The 16,111-nt window shown below is 38.6% G+C and overlaps 1 protein-coding gene across 1 annotated transcript; it reads left to right on the top strand.

Moving 5' to 3' along the window:
- Positions 1–1,457: 1,457 nt before the first annotated feature.
- On the top strand, positions 1,458–7,298 carry dact2 (dishevelled-binding antagonist of beta-catenin 2). Its single transcript, XM_016533568.1, has 5 exons — positions 1,458–1,519; positions 1,649–1,914; positions 4,129–4,261; positions 4,516–4,809; positions 4,966–7,298. The coding sequence occupies exons 2-5, from the start codon at positions 1,660–1,662 to the stop codon at positions 6,807–6,809; spliced, it is 2,526 nt and encodes an 841-aa protein (XP_016389054.1). The 5' UTR covers positions 1,458–1,519; positions 1,649–1,659; the 3' UTR covers positions 6,810–7,298.
- The last annotated feature ends 8,813 nt before the right edge of the window (positions 7,299–16,111 follow it).

Genomic DNA, 16,111 nt, shown 5'->3' with positions numbered 1-16,111 from the left:
ATTGATAAAACATTGTATTTAATCTCAATCAGATTTTGCATCCTTTGGCTTACACATAAGGTCTGTTTGTGGTATTTATTTTTGCATCTCTCCTGTATCTCACTTCCTCTCCCACACCCTGTGGCTGTCAGAGGTAAACTCATGTAAGCTGTAGAGGAAAGACAGTGTGGCACAGTTTGACTTTAACTCAGCGCCTCTGCCAGCGATGAGGGCTCGGCCCCTGATGCTATCTGACGTCCTGTTCTCATCAACACACGTTTCCTGTATATATCACAAAAATGCACATGGATTCCAGATACTCTCCGTGTAATAAACTCTGTTTGACGCTCAGCATGGTCCACATAAAACAATGCTATTATTTTTATAATATATTTTTGTATTGTTTTACCTTCAGCTTTTGGAACGTCATTTTACAGACATGAACTATGATATGTCCAAAACCAATAGCATGTAACTTTTGGGTATTTTTTTTTTCTGGATAGTGTTAAAATGTTTCCATTGCACTTATTTTAATGATCAATGTTTATCAATGTTTATTGACGTTTTCGGGTTTTCTGTAAGTCAGGCATCGTACGCAAGAGGGCGCGAGTGGCTAATTGTTCAAACGAAGTTTGATTTGTTTATTGTGTATGTACGTGGATAAACGTATAAAACACATATAAAAGGTAGACAATTTAATCTGGATTTGTTGTGTCTATTATGAATAACTCCTCTTTTGGTTTTAATATTTTTATTGGTTTTTTTCCAATATATATCACATTTAACAATTCCCCAACCCTTACCAACAAATCCCTAGAGTAGCGCTCATGCTGTCCAATAATTCCGAAAGGAATTACAGGTTTAAAAAATATACAAATAAATAAATAGATAAAATAATTGATTTGTTTATTGTGTATGTACGTGGATAAACGTATAAAACACATATAAAAGGTAGACAATTTAATCTGGATTTGTTGTGTCTATTATGAATAACTCCTCTTTTGGTTTTAATATTTTTATTGATTTTTTCCAATATATATCACATTTAACAATTCCCCAACCCTTACCAACAAATTCCTAGAGTAGCGCTCATGCTGTCCAATAATTCCGAAAGGAATTACAGGTTTAAAAAATATACAAATAAATAAATAGATAAAATAATAATAACTCGTATTTTAAAAAACGAATAACTCATTTTTTATGCATTATTTGTCTAAGACGCAGAGTCTTAAGAAATCTACGCATCCTGAATGCTGATACGTGTCCTGGTAGATATCTGCGAATCCTGATACAGACAGTGCGATGTCTCAGCTCATAAATATTAATTTATTTACACTAGCCTTTAGTAACTTTTTTTCCTTGCTTGCTTGCTTGACTGCTTCCAGCGTTTGATCACGTAACCTCATTAACATTCATGCCTCAGACATTTACCAAAGCAAGATTGGCAAATTCACTGACCATCCTCAGCCAATGTCCGCCAATCAGCCAGCGAGGGGCGTGGTTTTCCACGGTCAGCGCGGAGGTGGGCGGGGTTGTACAGGTACTGTATACACTCACGCACTTCGTCCAAACAACACAATAGTTGATTCACACTGTTACGCACATTGAACAAGCTCAGTCACATAGCGGATCTCGTTATTTCCTCGCCTCTCTTGAAATGTCTAAACAGCACGTCTGATAATGTTGGGAAGAAAAATACCTGGGTCAGGTGTGCTGAGGGCAGCGGCAGGAATGGACCGGGGAAGGTCAGGAGAGAGGCTGCACGCAGCGCTGGCTGGACTGCAGGAGCTGCATTTCCTCCGGGACAAACAGAGTGCCATGGTGCACTGGGCTCTGACCCTGAACAGAGAGAACACCAAGACATCAAAACACAAGAACGTGAGCACAGAGGAACTGAGAATGGAGGCAACACTTACTCTACTCAGACAACAGCTGGTAAGACATCTTATTAATAATTTTGAATGAAGTTTGTGGTTTATTTTGGTGACAATTGTAGACAGTTGAATCACTTTTTCTAACAGGTGGGCAACAAAAATATTAAAGTATAAATGCATATTTAAATTTACTTTGCATTTAATAATAAAACCGTGTGAATCAGACAGTCCAAACTTGGGCTCTGACCATTGACATGTTCACGTGAGTTAAAGCAATCTTATTCATATGAATAATAATCAATAATAGGCCATTTAAATATTGTATGTATCAAATATAATATTTGTATTATGCTTTTACAGCTTTTATTTGCCTTACATTTATGGAGCTTTGACAAAGACATCATCTTAGAGAAACAAAGTGGATTAAACAGCTCTAGTCATATGACTATTTACACCAGCCAAGTAAAAAATGCTCATGACATGAAGACAGTTTGTCCTTTCATTTATAGCTGACAACACCATGTAAAATACATTAATGGCTCTTTTAAAACACTTCACATGTATTTAAATTTTGGTTGTGATTGTTAACAAAGAATGGATCTGATAAGATAGTTTTGAATGGATATGGATAGATCTACCAGATGTTTTCTAGTCAGTTCTTACATTATTAAGTAGATTTTCCAGCAGCAAATGAGAATCTTTGCATAAAACCTACATTCCCATGTGCTCTTATTGTAGTGGGGATTCACTGGTGTGTGTATTTTGTGCATGGTTCGGCAGTGCCCTTGATGATTGAATCCAGTGCTGAATCACAGGCTCAGCTGGGGGTCATATAGTGAGGGGTCATAAATCAAGGGCTCTGAGGGGGGCCAGTCCGTTTCTGATGATTAACCCAATTTAATGAGAATGGCAACAGAGGAGCTGTGGCCCGGTCGGCGACACAGATTTGACCCCGCAGCCGATTCACGTTTGAACCTTTTGGACTTTTGTTGAACCCTTCTAATGCTCAACGGTCAAAGTGACTCTGGTCTATAGACATATTAGAGACTGGCAGTAGTGTTCTTACACCATTTAAATCAATCATGAAATGGCATCTTTTTTCCAAAGCTCAAGGAAATTGCACAGTGGATATCATCTACAATAAGAGCTCCACCAATGCAGATGTATGTGTGCATTAAGATTCTGATACGCCGTTCATAAGTACATTTCCAAAATTAACAGAAAGCTAAACAAAATATCAGTACATTTCCAGGAAAAGTAATTTCCTGAAAAAGTTATGAAGGTTTTGTAGTGAATTACATGTTTCTCGTTATGCTCTGCTCTAAATGATCAGCTAGAAATTGCTCATTGTGCAATCTTTAAAAAGAAAGGCTTAATTAGTCATATCTAGGAACCTTGAGAAAACATCTGGCAGGTTTACCTTCATATTCATTCAAATGTCAGTACCCAGCTACAACAAACCCCTTAAGTTTAGAAAACCCTTCATTATAATAATAACCCTATTATCAATAAGGATTATCTCAGTTTAAGTGGTTTGTTTTAACTGGTTGCATTATCCACACAACCATAATTTACAGTAATACCCTCAGATAAAATCGGATTAGTGTTCCTCATTCTTCTTTCACTAACCGGCAAGTACAAAGAAGACAGACTAAAATTTGTGCATTGTCAGAGTTTGGCACAGGTGTGACTCTTTACTTTGCAAAGCTGGTTTACAGTCAACCATTATAGATTTTCTGTATTTGGCATTGTCATTTCCTCTTGTTCCTATACATTTGGTTTACACAATAGTTTGTGTTCCTCTCCAGGAGAGAGATTAGTAATCTTACAGCACTTCCCCCGGGCTAACCTTTATCCTTGCCTAGTTAATAGTCAACCGCTTTCCTTCTTTATTTGCTTCCTCTCTCTCTGTCTTTTCTCCTCTTGTCTACGTCGTATAACAGCAGGAGTCATATCAGCCATTAAATGTCTGGAAGCATCCAGTTTTCCATGTTCTCCTGTGGTTAGTTTGGAATCAGAATGAAGAATAGCTTAACAAAGAACACTTAGTTCTGTTGTGCTTGACTGACTTGGAGTTTATTGCAATTCACAATTCTCAAACTTTCAGCGTATTTGTATCATGAATACTGAGTTTATATACAAGTCTGCAAATGTGGTTAATAAATGTACTAAACACTGCATGATGCATTAAATAAATAGTATGTGATAATGCATAATGCAAATGAAGGTGATTTATTTGCATACTAATATTTGTGAATGTGTGTTGTACCTGCAGACACGTCTGCGCAAACAGGATGTGGGATTGAAGACTCATCTCCAGCAGCTAGATCAGCAGATCAATGACCTGAAACTGGATGTGTGTAAAGCATCCACTGAACACCTAGAGAGTGACAGCAGACCCAGTTCAGGTGACTAAACATACCCGTTCACATATCACTAATTGTAATTTCTGCTCCATTTGCCAATACCAAATGAAATTGTAAACTGTTTGTTTAAATGGCCTTAATGTGTTGGACATAACAGTGACAAATTGCACACATCATCTTTAAAAATTTACACCAGCTTTTCGAACATTTTTAGAACTGAAGGACAAAATCAAGCATTTTTTTGTTGCAAAAATGAACTATGTATTGAATCTAACAGTGCTAATTTCTACTCCCAGGGTTCTATGAGCTCAGTGATGGTGGTTCAGGCTCATTGTCCAATTCATGCACCTCCGTCTACAGCGAGAGTCTCTCCTCCTCATCTCAAACCAGTCTGCTTCCTCATCTCCCCACCTCATATGTGCCACATGGTCGTAGTGGTTCCGGACAGACCGGTGTGTCCCGTCGTTGTTCTGCCGATGAGAGCACTGCCCAGTCCGATGCACCACGATCAGGAGTGAAGCTCGGTAGCAGCTGTATACGAACAACATCAGCTCGAGCTGAACGAGCAAGACAAAGACCTGTTTCCACAGGTAAGCGTGAAAATGTGTTATTTAGGTAAAGTTTTAACAAAGAACTATGGGTATATGGGTAGAATCTTGTTGTAGGCACTATAGTCATAACCAGCTTAACTTCTGAAATGTAAAGTACATTATCTTGATGCCATTTCTCTTGTGTCTTTCTTTCAGGGGACCTTGACCGAATGATTGCACCTGGTTTTGGCTGCTTCAAATCCACTGATGTGAAGAGCTCCACCCCATGTTGTAGCCTCCAAAACCCCTCAGTAGACCGCAAATACCAGAGTAACCTGGTATCTAGCAATGGGACAGAAGTTTACTGTTATCCCAGTCCACTGCATGCTGTGGCCTTACAAAGCCCCATCTTCAGTTGCACCACTGATCAGGGAAATCCAGTAGCACTTGATGGAATGTCTGGAGTGGGTCTTGAAGAGGAAACCCAAAACCTAAACAAAGGTTCCACAAATTCCAGGACTGCTGGATACATCAACAAGCTATTACAGCGAAGCTCCAGTAAGATAAACCTGTTAAGCATAAAAAGAAATGACACTGTTAGTACACAGGAGCAAAGACCCAGATCACAAGAAATGTCCTACGGACAGCTGAATGGTCCTCAACTGCTGGGATCCCTTCAGCCAATATCAATGCCCTTAGAAAATGCACTGGAGACTGGAAAAACATCTTCATCACTAAACAGCAATCCACAGCAGAGGAATGCACCTGGTCTGGAGCCCAATTCCGAAGCAACTGAGGTCAAGACATTGTGCCATGGCACACACGCAACACCTTCCATGGATCTCCAAAATAATTACTTTCCCATAAAGAATGCCTCAAGCAAGGCTGGTACTGAGTCTGAGAATGGACTCTCAGGCAAAGGGAGTGGACAGTTTTCCAAGGACCCATCTATGGTCCCAAAGCCAGTAGAGAGGAGATCAAGTTTTACCTTCAGAAGAGAAGACGGTAGAGCTTCTTTTGGTGATAAAGGCGGCGCACCTCAATCAGAATTTGTCCATGCACAGTTTGTTCCGGCAGGGTCTCAGAGGGTGAAAGTGCGTCAGGCAGACAAGAAAACGAAATCTGTAAAACTGAGAAAGAAGAGCTCTGAGAAGCCTTCAACAAAGAAACAGCAGCATAAACACTTGTCTCGGGAGTTCTGCACCAAAACCCGAGCTGACATAAAACAGTCCAGCTCATGCAAAGGGAGAGTAACAAATCTGGAAGAGTCCCAGATGAACTCTTGCTCAGATTGCAGTTGTAATGGACTTTTCAACTCTCATTGCATCCAGAACAACCCTCACCTTCAACAAAGCCAAACCTCCAAGTCCACCAAGTCCCGTAAAGCCCCAGAACCTGTGCACCTTCCTTTAGACCAAGCCAAAAAGAAACAAAGTTCTCGGAAATGGCCTTCCTCCTCTGAGATCCCTTTGCCCCCAGCTCTCCAAACCCAGAGATCCAAAGAGGTGTTAAACTCTCGAAAGGGGGCCATGGTAAGGAGTGTTAGTTCCAGGCCTCGCTCAGGTCAGTGGGGTTGTCCTCCACGGGCCCTTCCCCACTCACTTTCCACCTCCTCTTACTTCAGTTACTTGGAATCTAGATATCCAGCAGCTCCAATCTCCAGCCGCTACCCTCCTCGTTGTGAGTCAGAGTTTTCGGAGTACTCTGCAGAGTGTGCATCACTCTTTCACTCTACTATCGCAGCAAGCAGTGATGGAGAGATGAGCGACTACACCACAAACCGTTTTGGAGACAGCGAGTCCAGTCAGGGCTCTCAGACAGCCTCAGACTCGGACAGCAGTCTCTCGCTGGATGAGGAGGACCTGTTGGAGGAAGAAGAGGAAGATGAAGGCGGTTTAGTGTGGGCTCAGGCTGCTATGGGGACCACGGCAGCGGGCTTTTCTCTTCAGCAACACCATCGCCCAGAGCCAGCAGCCTGTCGCATCAAAGCTTCCAGAGCACTGAAGAAGAAGATCCGCCGCTTTCAGCCAGCGTCACTCAAGGTTATGACTTTGGTGTAGCTTCACTAAAGCTTAGAATGGATCCTGTTAAGTAAACCTTTAGCTTTACCTGAAATTTGGGACTCACATGGAGCCATTCTTGACAAACTTGTACTGGTCATGGTTTACTTGCACTTGTGAGCCAAGCAAACAAGACTTCTCAACAACACCAACAACTGTTGATTTGTATAAAAACTTTTATACCAGGGCTGGTCAACGTCGGTCCTGGAGATCCACAGTTTTGTGGAGTTTTGCTCCAACCTTGGTTAAAACTTGCCTATAGCTTTCTAGTAACACTTAGAACTTGTTTAGCTTATTCAGGTGTGATTGATTAGGGTTGGAGCTGAACTCTGCAGGACTGTGGATCTCCAGAACCGACGTTCGCCATTTGTACTATATACTGTAAATAAGGTCTTTGAATATCTTTGCAAAATTACTTATAATCAAAACCACTGTGTAAATAGCACAATTAAAACTGCTTTGGGAACAAAACTGTACTTGATGTAACTCAATAAAAATGTTGTTTTTTCACATTCATTTCAGCTGTGCATCTTATTTTTCTTTCCAAATAATTAATTTCTCTAATATTATTTTAAAACGTTTTCCTTTACCTTCTCATCCATATAGCACACTCTCAAATTATAGTGCAAGTGCAACTTACAGAAACTTTTAGCTAATTAATTATTATTACCGTACAAGAAGAGTTTTCAAGAGTCCATTGTCCCACCTCAGATTATCCTTGTATCTGTGTGCAGGCTTTTTATCCATACAAGACCAGATCCATATACAGGACCTCTATTGTTTTCAATTAATCGCTGTATGATATGGACTTATCTGAACAAGGTGAAGGCTTTGAGGCTGCAGAGCTGTTAAGGAGGGAAAAAAAACAGTTAAAGCAACAGGCAATGAAAGATGAGTATTAAATCAAAGAGAAAAACAGTTGACAGACAGACATCAAAGAGTGGACAATCTCTAAATCCCATTCTTTTATTCAGTCTCAGAATCTCTATTAAAATTCCTGTAGTGTCACAGAGGTTAGAATGGGGTTTAGGGTTCTGAATAGACTCAACACAGGTGAAGACCAGATGGACCTTGGGCCCCTGGATGTGTTTTATCTTTGCTAGTCTGGGTTGAAAGGAGCTTAACTCTCTAACAGACACTAGAATTTCATCAACTTTTACTTACAATTTACTGCACTGCTTGGTCTTATCACCATGGCAATGCACACATTCAACACAACTGACCATGTATTTTAGGGCTGTTTCTGGCTCTAGGAAGTGGTTTTTATACAAAAAGCACCTGTTTGACGAGCACTGTGTTGAAAGTCCTTTGTAGTTTTTCTCTTCAGTTTTATCTGCAAACTTACTCTGATAGTTTTGCATCTATTTAACCATATAATTTTAATGCAGCTTAATGTGTAATGTTGTTTCCTTTAAACAGCTAACAGAAAAAAGACAAAGGTTGTTAATAGATTAACTTTGATCAAGTCTTACAATGCAACACTTGATACTAAAATATTATTGTTCGTTCTAGCTAGTTTTATTTTGAGATTTTGAACACTAATTTCCTCTAAGTGCGTAGTGTCATAAAACCCAAAAGTTGCATCTGTGACTGAAAACAGCAAGCAAATCACGAGATTAAAGAGAGAGCACAGGTCACAATGTTTTTCTTTGACGCAGGGTCAAGGCCAGAAAGCCTGACCCTGTGTTTGCATTCACCTCCACCAGCTGTCTAGCTGGATCATCTCACACACCCTGATGCCTTACAATGGAGCTAGTCAACAGGTTCAACATAGAGGTCATGACCACACACTCTCAAACCTTTCTTTCTCAGTTTGGCCTCTAACCTTGACCTTCCAATGCTTTTAGTTGTCTAAATTAGTTGCATTGTGCTTACCCTTCATTTTAGATGTAGATTAAAGCCTGATTTATTAAAACGTTTAACACAAGTAAAGCTGTTAAATTATTCAGATATGTTATAGTCTACAGTCGCCCCCAAAGAAGTATTTAGAAACTTAAACCACTGGTAATAAGGTCCAAAAGTGTTCAAATATTTTAATGTGACAAACCCTAATACACTGCTTACTTCTGTTGCGTATTGTAGTATCTAGCATATTAGTTGTTTTGTTTTTTTAAATAGTTTTCTATCATGGGAAAGTTTAATAAATCATGCCATGATAACTTAATACCATACTCTCTGACCTAGTTCTACTATCCCATGCCATTCTGTTGTGTGGTTGACCTTTAAAATGCTTGTTTAATCATGTAAAATCTTATGAGGCAGTCCTATTCAAGCAACACAAAAGCATGATGAACAGCTTTGAAATCTTGTTTCAGAGTATGTTCACATGTATGGTACTTACACCAGTTATTTTTAATTACTTGAGAATGTATATAAAAAGGTAATGTAAACGCCTTAAAGGGGTCATAGGATGCTACATGCACTTTTACAAGTTGTTTGAACTGAAATGTGTGTTGGCAGTGTGTGTACACAACCACCCTATAATGATAAAAACCCACCCGGTGTTTTAAAAAAAAAATCTGGTTAAATGTTTTCCCCTTTCTCAAATCGAGCCGATCTCAGATGCCTGTCTGTGTGACGTCACACAGACAGGCCCCTCCCACAATAGTTTGATTGACAGGAATCTTTGCAAATCGCCTTTCCTAATAATGTGCTAATTAGCAAGTTTCACGATGAATACAGCTAAAGTAAACAGTCTGTGAGAGCAGCTCGGAAGAGAGGGGCAGGGTCAGCAGAGCTCATTAACATTTAAAGGGAAATGCTACAAAAACGGCTTGATCTGAAAAGAGCTGTTTTTGACAGGGTAAAAAAAGGTGTTTTTACACTACCATTGAGAAATTTTAACCAAACTATGTTACAGACTTTTCATTAAGACCCTAAAGAATCATATAAACTTGTGGAAAATGGGCATTATATGACCCCTTTAAACGTTGTTCTTTTATCAGATAAACATCATAAAAGATCTACGCAAAACCTATTGGCACACCTAGATGAGTGACAAAAAAAAAACTCAAACTCAGCTTGCATATCTGCTTCTGACTTTAAAAGTAGTAGTATTGGGGCTTTAATATAGCAAATAATGTCAATAAAACCCCAACATGTGACCACTCTACTGTTAATGTGTAAAACCAGGGGATTTCAAGCTCTTCTATAGTGCAGAATGATGAGGGAGAAAGGGAGAAGAAAAGGGTAGTGAGAGGATCAATACACATCAGGAAGACACTTGGTTCTCAAAACAAACCTAAAGAAAGTTAGACATACAGGACAAAAGATGAAGAAACAGACAGACGGCTGGAATAGCTGTGATTTCTGGTTATCCACAGGAGGGATATTACTCTGAAGGGTTACTGCTGTTATTAGGGATCTCATTATGGCTCAAGTCTTCCATGCACAGTCAACACCCACTGGGACTCCAGCCTCTACTGACCTGGACAGCCTTTGAAAGATTAATCCACATGGATGATTCGGTTTGAACATGCAAAATTATTCCTTAGAGGTTATTTTGATACTAATGTTTAGATAAACTAATGCATTTGACCAAACAAGACTTGTAGATTCAGATATGTACAACTCTTAAACAATGGTTTACATTGCCAAACAATCAGGATTTTAGGTTTAAAAGAAATAAAATCTAACAAAATACAAAAATGGCTATATATATATATATATAACTAAACGACATGTTGCACAAATCTGTTTCCTATAAAACTGTAGCACTAAACCTTTTAGCATGACTCTTTGCTGATACTACCGTGTTGTGTTTAGTTTAAAAGTGTGCTGCTAACTGCTCTGTGTCAATGTCACATCTCTAATACAATGTTAACGTGACAGACAAGTGAAACAGGGTTTTTAATGGGGTTGAGAGATAGAGAGAGAGACCACAAAGGAACAGTGGCCATCCAACAGACGGGTGATAATTAAAGCCAGGATGGCGGGAGGGAGAAAAGCAGAGAGGAGAGGGGGGATATAAGGGTCTCTGCTTTCATTTAGTGATGAGGTAATCCTCAGTCCAAACACACGGCTGCCTACTGTCATCTGTGTCACAATTCACGGTCTGTCTCCCTGTTCAACAGATGTCTCCTCTAGCAATGCTACAAGTCTCTCTCTATTCTCTCAGCCTGTAATTTTGTGCATGCACAGAGCATGAAACTCGGTCATTGTTGTTTTGCAGCAAAGCTTAACAGGAAGACAATTTCATACAGTTCTGGAAACCTTTTCATACGTAGATGCATTTCGAGAAGGAGGGGTCTGATATAAGGTTTGCATTGAACGTGTTGAAAGGTGGGAGATCGGATGCATCTTTACCACCATGATGAGAATGATTTAGGCGACCTCTGAAAACCAACACATATTAAATCTAATAATTTAGCCAAACATATCATGGATTCGACATTTTGAGGATGCAACATCCTGCATATAAAATTGCATTTCCCCATATAAACTTATATGTCCAGTCAAAAGTTTAGACACATCTACTCACTAACATTTATGTATTTGGCAGACACTCTTCTCCTAAGCAACTTACATTGCAATGAAGGGCTACATATTTTCCACTCATGCATTCCTTGGGAATCAAACCTACGACTTTTCTGAACTGGGAACACCTGATTTTTTAAAACCCTTTTCACTTAAAATATTAGTAAAGTTATCATAATTATAAAATAATGCAGATGAAAATATACACTACAATTCGAAAGTTTGAGGTAAGTTTGAGATTTTATTTTTTTAAGAAATAATTATTCTGAAAGCACACATTCATTTGACCAAAAGTGACATTAAAAACATTTATAATGCTAGAAAAGATTTCTATTTTAAATAAATGCTGTTCTTAACTTTCTATTCATCAAAGAATCTTGAAAAAAGACAATGTTTTCACAAAAATATGAAGCAGCACAACTATTGTCAACATTGATAATAATCAGAAATGTTTCTTAAGCAGCAAATCAGCATACTAGAATGATTTGTGAAGGATCATGTGACACTGAAGACTGGAGTAACGATGCTGAAAATTCAGATTTATATCACAGGAATAAAACTGATTTAATTTATTTCTATTTTCTATTAAAAATAAAAAAACAGTTATTTAAAATTGTAACAATCTTCCACAATATTTAACAAATAATGCAACTTTAGTGAGCATTAGAAGAAAAATATATATATAAAAATCTTACCAACCAAAACTTGTGAATGGTATAGCAGTAATCAAAAACATTACTTAAGTGTTTAAAGCCATAATCAAGAAACATAAATTCAGTCAAGTGTGTCAAAACTTTTGACTGGCAGTGTTTATGGCCACAAATGTAATATAATGAATGTGGAAAGCTGACCACAGAGTGCTCATTTCCTTACTGCACAGACACACATACACAGTTCTAAAAACCAGTGAGACCCGCTCGTCAGGCCGGTGTCCTGACTCCATTCACATTCATGAGTTCAGGGGTTCCTGTCCCTGCCTGCATCCATTCATATGTACAGTAACCAGAAGGACAAAGGGTATGACCGCCCCTCCCCCCGAGTGTGTGTCTGTGTGTGGGATTGTGTGTGTATCCCAGAGAATGGGGGCTGAGGTAAAGGAGACACTGACGAAAGAGGACACTGTGAGATCTAAGATCTGACTGGTCTGTGTTTGAGTATGAAGAGCAATAAGGGTAAATTCAACTAAATATAATGCTTGTTGCTCTCTCAGGCTCTTATAAGGATGTTTCAGGCACAAGTTAAGGTCTACTGACAACATATGATGATTTCCTAGATCAATTATCCAAAAAATATTCAGTTTTAAAGCAAAAATTAAGGATACTCTAATGTACATTAGATGTAAACAGGGACCAATGTTCTATCAGGCTTAAAAGCAGAAATGTGAAGTTTATTTTTGGGCTAAATCATCCTACTTAAGAAGAAACAGCAAGAAACACTGAATTAAACATGAAATTTGGAAGTAGAAAAAACGAAATAGTATTTTCTTTTAAAACATACTCCAATCATTTTATCTAACTGTATAGTTTGAGCCATGCAAACAGACTTGTTCTAGTGTGATTCTACCCTTCTAATCTCAAAACACATTTAATGTTTAAGCATCATGTCTATACTTCTGCAACAGTGAAGATTTCAGTGTATAGTGTGGTCACATTTTTTAAGTGCCTTACTGTAAACCTAAGGGGTGAGGCAACATTATTTTCTGTGGTAATCAGCATTACGCCACAAACGCAAGGTAGTTCAAGAGTTCACAGTGAGCCCAGGGACCACAAACACATCCACAGTGACTCTCACCAACAGGGTATTGTTAATATAAGGATGCAATGTTCATGTGCATGAATGCATGTGTGTTGTCTTCCACATTGCTTGCCTGTAAATGTGGCGTTTGGGAGAGAGGATGTTGATTATTATGTCAGAGCATATCCTCGGTTCCTCCGTTGTCAACAGCTCCAGACAGGTGGTGTTCTCCCCCCAACAGCAGCCGTCCGAGGCTCCTAACCCTCTCACTGCCCTGGAAGCAGCTCCAAACAACCTCCAGATGTTTCTTCAGCACTTCCTTTAAGCCATTTAAGAAAAACGGGAAATGGATTAACTAACCAGCTCTATTCTCATGCCATTGTTCAGTAGCGGTCAGATTACTTCCCAGGATCACCCATAATCCCAGTTCACTCCCTGGGAATTGTCTAGTCAGGAATACATATGTAACATATACACCATTGAAAAATTTGAAGTCGGTAATTTTTTTTTTGGAAATTGAAAATTGTATTTAGCAAACATGCATTTAATTGATCTAAAGCAGAGATGCACAAATCAGGGCCGTGCCATGCCATAACACAGGAAGAGGGGGAAACACATGCGATTGAAGCATATCTTCAATTATGATTTTTTTCCTTTTAACATTTTTTTTTTGTTTTATTTTTGCATTGAAATGTAAAAAATTAAAATAAATAAATAAATAATGCAATAAAAAATAATTTAACATTTAACAAAAAAAAAGGTATTGAAATTGTTTAACTATTTAATTTTTAAAAAATTATTTTAAACTTCGGTAATTTTTTTTTTGGAAATTGAAAATTGTATTTAGCAAACATGCATTTAATTGATCTAAAGCAGAGATGCACAAATCAGGGCCGTGCCATGCCATAACACAGGAAGAGGGGGAAACACATGCGATTGAAGCATATCTTCAATTATGATTTTTTTCCTTTTAACATTTTTTTTTTGTTTTATTTTTGCATTGAAATGTAAAAAATTAAAATAAATAAATAAATAATGCAAAAAAAATAATTTAACATTTAACAAAAAAAAAGGTATTGAAATTGTTTAACTATTTAATTAAAAAAAAATTATTTTAAACTAACAAAAAATTACTTTTGGCCCACGGCCCTCAGTCAAGTTTGAGTTTTGGTCCTTTATATTAACATTTTGGGCACCTCTGATCTAAAATAACATGGATTAGAAGCCAAAAAATTGTTTTGATATCATGGGGTCTTGAAATAACTACAAATGTACATTCTCTGAAGAAAAAAAAAAATCACACTGGTAGTGGTTCCTAGATGTTCCTAGAGTGGCACAAACACTGTGTGACAAGTTGCACACCAATGTTTTATGCCTAGAGTTCGACACATGTTTAAATCCATCACCCTGAGTATGTGCAACAATAATAGTGATCCTTGCCTTGACATCCTGATGAGTTCAGAAAGCCTTTTCCATGGCTGTTGTGGGAAACAGATAAGTGTTAAAATGAGGTTCATGTGTTGGTGTTGACCACATCAAAGACCCTGCAGAAGAACAGATGGTCTTTCCTGTCCTCCGCACCACGCAAGGTCTCAAGATAACAGAAGCCTCAGAGGAAATAAAGGATATCCCTGAGGTTTAACCGAATCATTCTGCTCCACGCCGGTTGATGAATTTTAACCGTGTCTCTAAGGTAATATGGGGAACTGAAGTGGAACAATTAGGATTTCCTCCCAAGCTTCAGTCAGGATTTCCTTCCTTTTTTGAAACTTCCAACCACTAATGAACGTGCCAAGGAAGTTGCAGGTCTTCTGAAACAGTTAAAACTGTTTGGTTTAGGTCGTTGCTCTGTCTGGAGTGCTAACTTTTCAAAGCAGTATTTTTTGCTTTTAAAAGCATCCTAAAAGTCATGCCTGACAAAGAGAGACAGTGTTTTTATTGAAGCTTCAACACTCCTGGTTACATCCATAACACTTCAGCAGACAATAAGCTCAGACTCAGCAGGACGTGTCTTTTCATCTCTCCTGAGGAAAACTGCCCCAGTCAGACACCTCTCTCTCCTCCCTTCCTGTAACTCCTCCTGCACGTGTGAGAGCGTTTGCCTGGGCAGAAACCATAAAACCATTGGAAGTGCTGCTACGATGACCGCTTGAAAGACACTGATCAACTCATCACTTCAACTCAAGACCTAACTGACTCTTAAGCCTGTCACCTGTGAATGATAGCCTACTTCTGTTAGGAAAATAAAGTACCCAAATTCAATTTTGACATATTGTATTTTTAGTTGACTGCTTTGAAAAACAATCTTTGTCTACAAAATTTATCTCACTTTGAAACTTCAGCAAAGATGACTATAAGGGTAAAACAAGGGGTCTTTCCACCTGTTTTGGGACCCTTACTGCTAATTTCGGGGTAGGCTATATATGAAGAGTTCATTTGCAAAAACCGATAAACGCCACTTAAAAAAAAAAAAAAGATTGCCGTGCATTATTCTCCACATATAGCGCGATCTGAACCCTAAACACGTTTAGTCAAAAAAGCCGGTTTTGTCCACTTTCAAGGCATCGCGATTTCACGTTTTACTGCAGAAGCCGACAAGCACCCTTGTTGTTTGTAAACAGAAGCCGATAAGTCCATTTCAGCTAATCAGCGCGCTGTATTCAGGTCAGGTGACAAGGCTACTTTCACTTTGAAAAGACGTGCTAGCTGAGAGGAGTTTCATCAAAGCGGACTAAAAGTGATCGAGGATGGATAATCTCGACGAACTTGATGAACATCTTCTTCAGGGCGAAAAAGAGAAATAAAAGCTGAAACGTTTTCACGGAACCTTGCAAAAGCAGCACGTTACAATGGTGAGGGAAAAGCTCCGTGTATTGCGTGTAATCACATCCATACAGTTTATGATCACAACAACAACAACAACAACGTTTGTCAGGCGTCTACACTGTCATCTGAGGAGATTACAAAGATTAAACAAGTGTTTTTTTAAACTCTAAAACCTGAAATGTGGAGTTGTCTGCTTTTGCCAAAAAACGACTGTTGGGAGTTATCTGCTTTTGCTATAAAACAAACTTTTAATATGTTAAAAAAAA

The sequence above is a fragment of the Sinocyclocheilus rhinocerous genome, unplaced genomic scaffold, assembly GCF_001515625.1.
Source record: "Sinocyclocheilus rhinocerous isolate Xijiao unplaced genomic scaffold, SAMN03320098_v1.1 scaffold304, whole genome shotgun sequence".
In the NCBI taxonomy this organism is placed as follows: Eukaryota; Metazoa; Chordata; class Actinopteri; order Cypriniformes; family Cyprinidae; genus Sinocyclocheilus; species Sinocyclocheilus rhinocerous.
This window is presented reverse-complemented; position numbering and strand designations above follow the sequence as displayed.

Excerpts from the sequence above, each read along its gene's own strand:
- dact2 (XM_016533568.1), top strand. The coding sequence starts at position 1,660 with ATGTTGGGAAGAAAAATACCTGGGTCAGGTGTGCTGAGGGCAGCGGCA. Across the intron at positions 1,915-4,128 it reads CTCTACTCAGACAACAGCTG|ACACGTCTGCGCAAACAGGA; the intron begins GTAAGACATCTT and ends TTGTACCTGCAG. Across the intron at positions 4,810-4,965 it reads ACAAAGACCTGTTTCCACAG|GGGACCTTGACCGAATGATT; the intron begins GTAAGCGTGAAA and ends TCTTTCTTTCAG.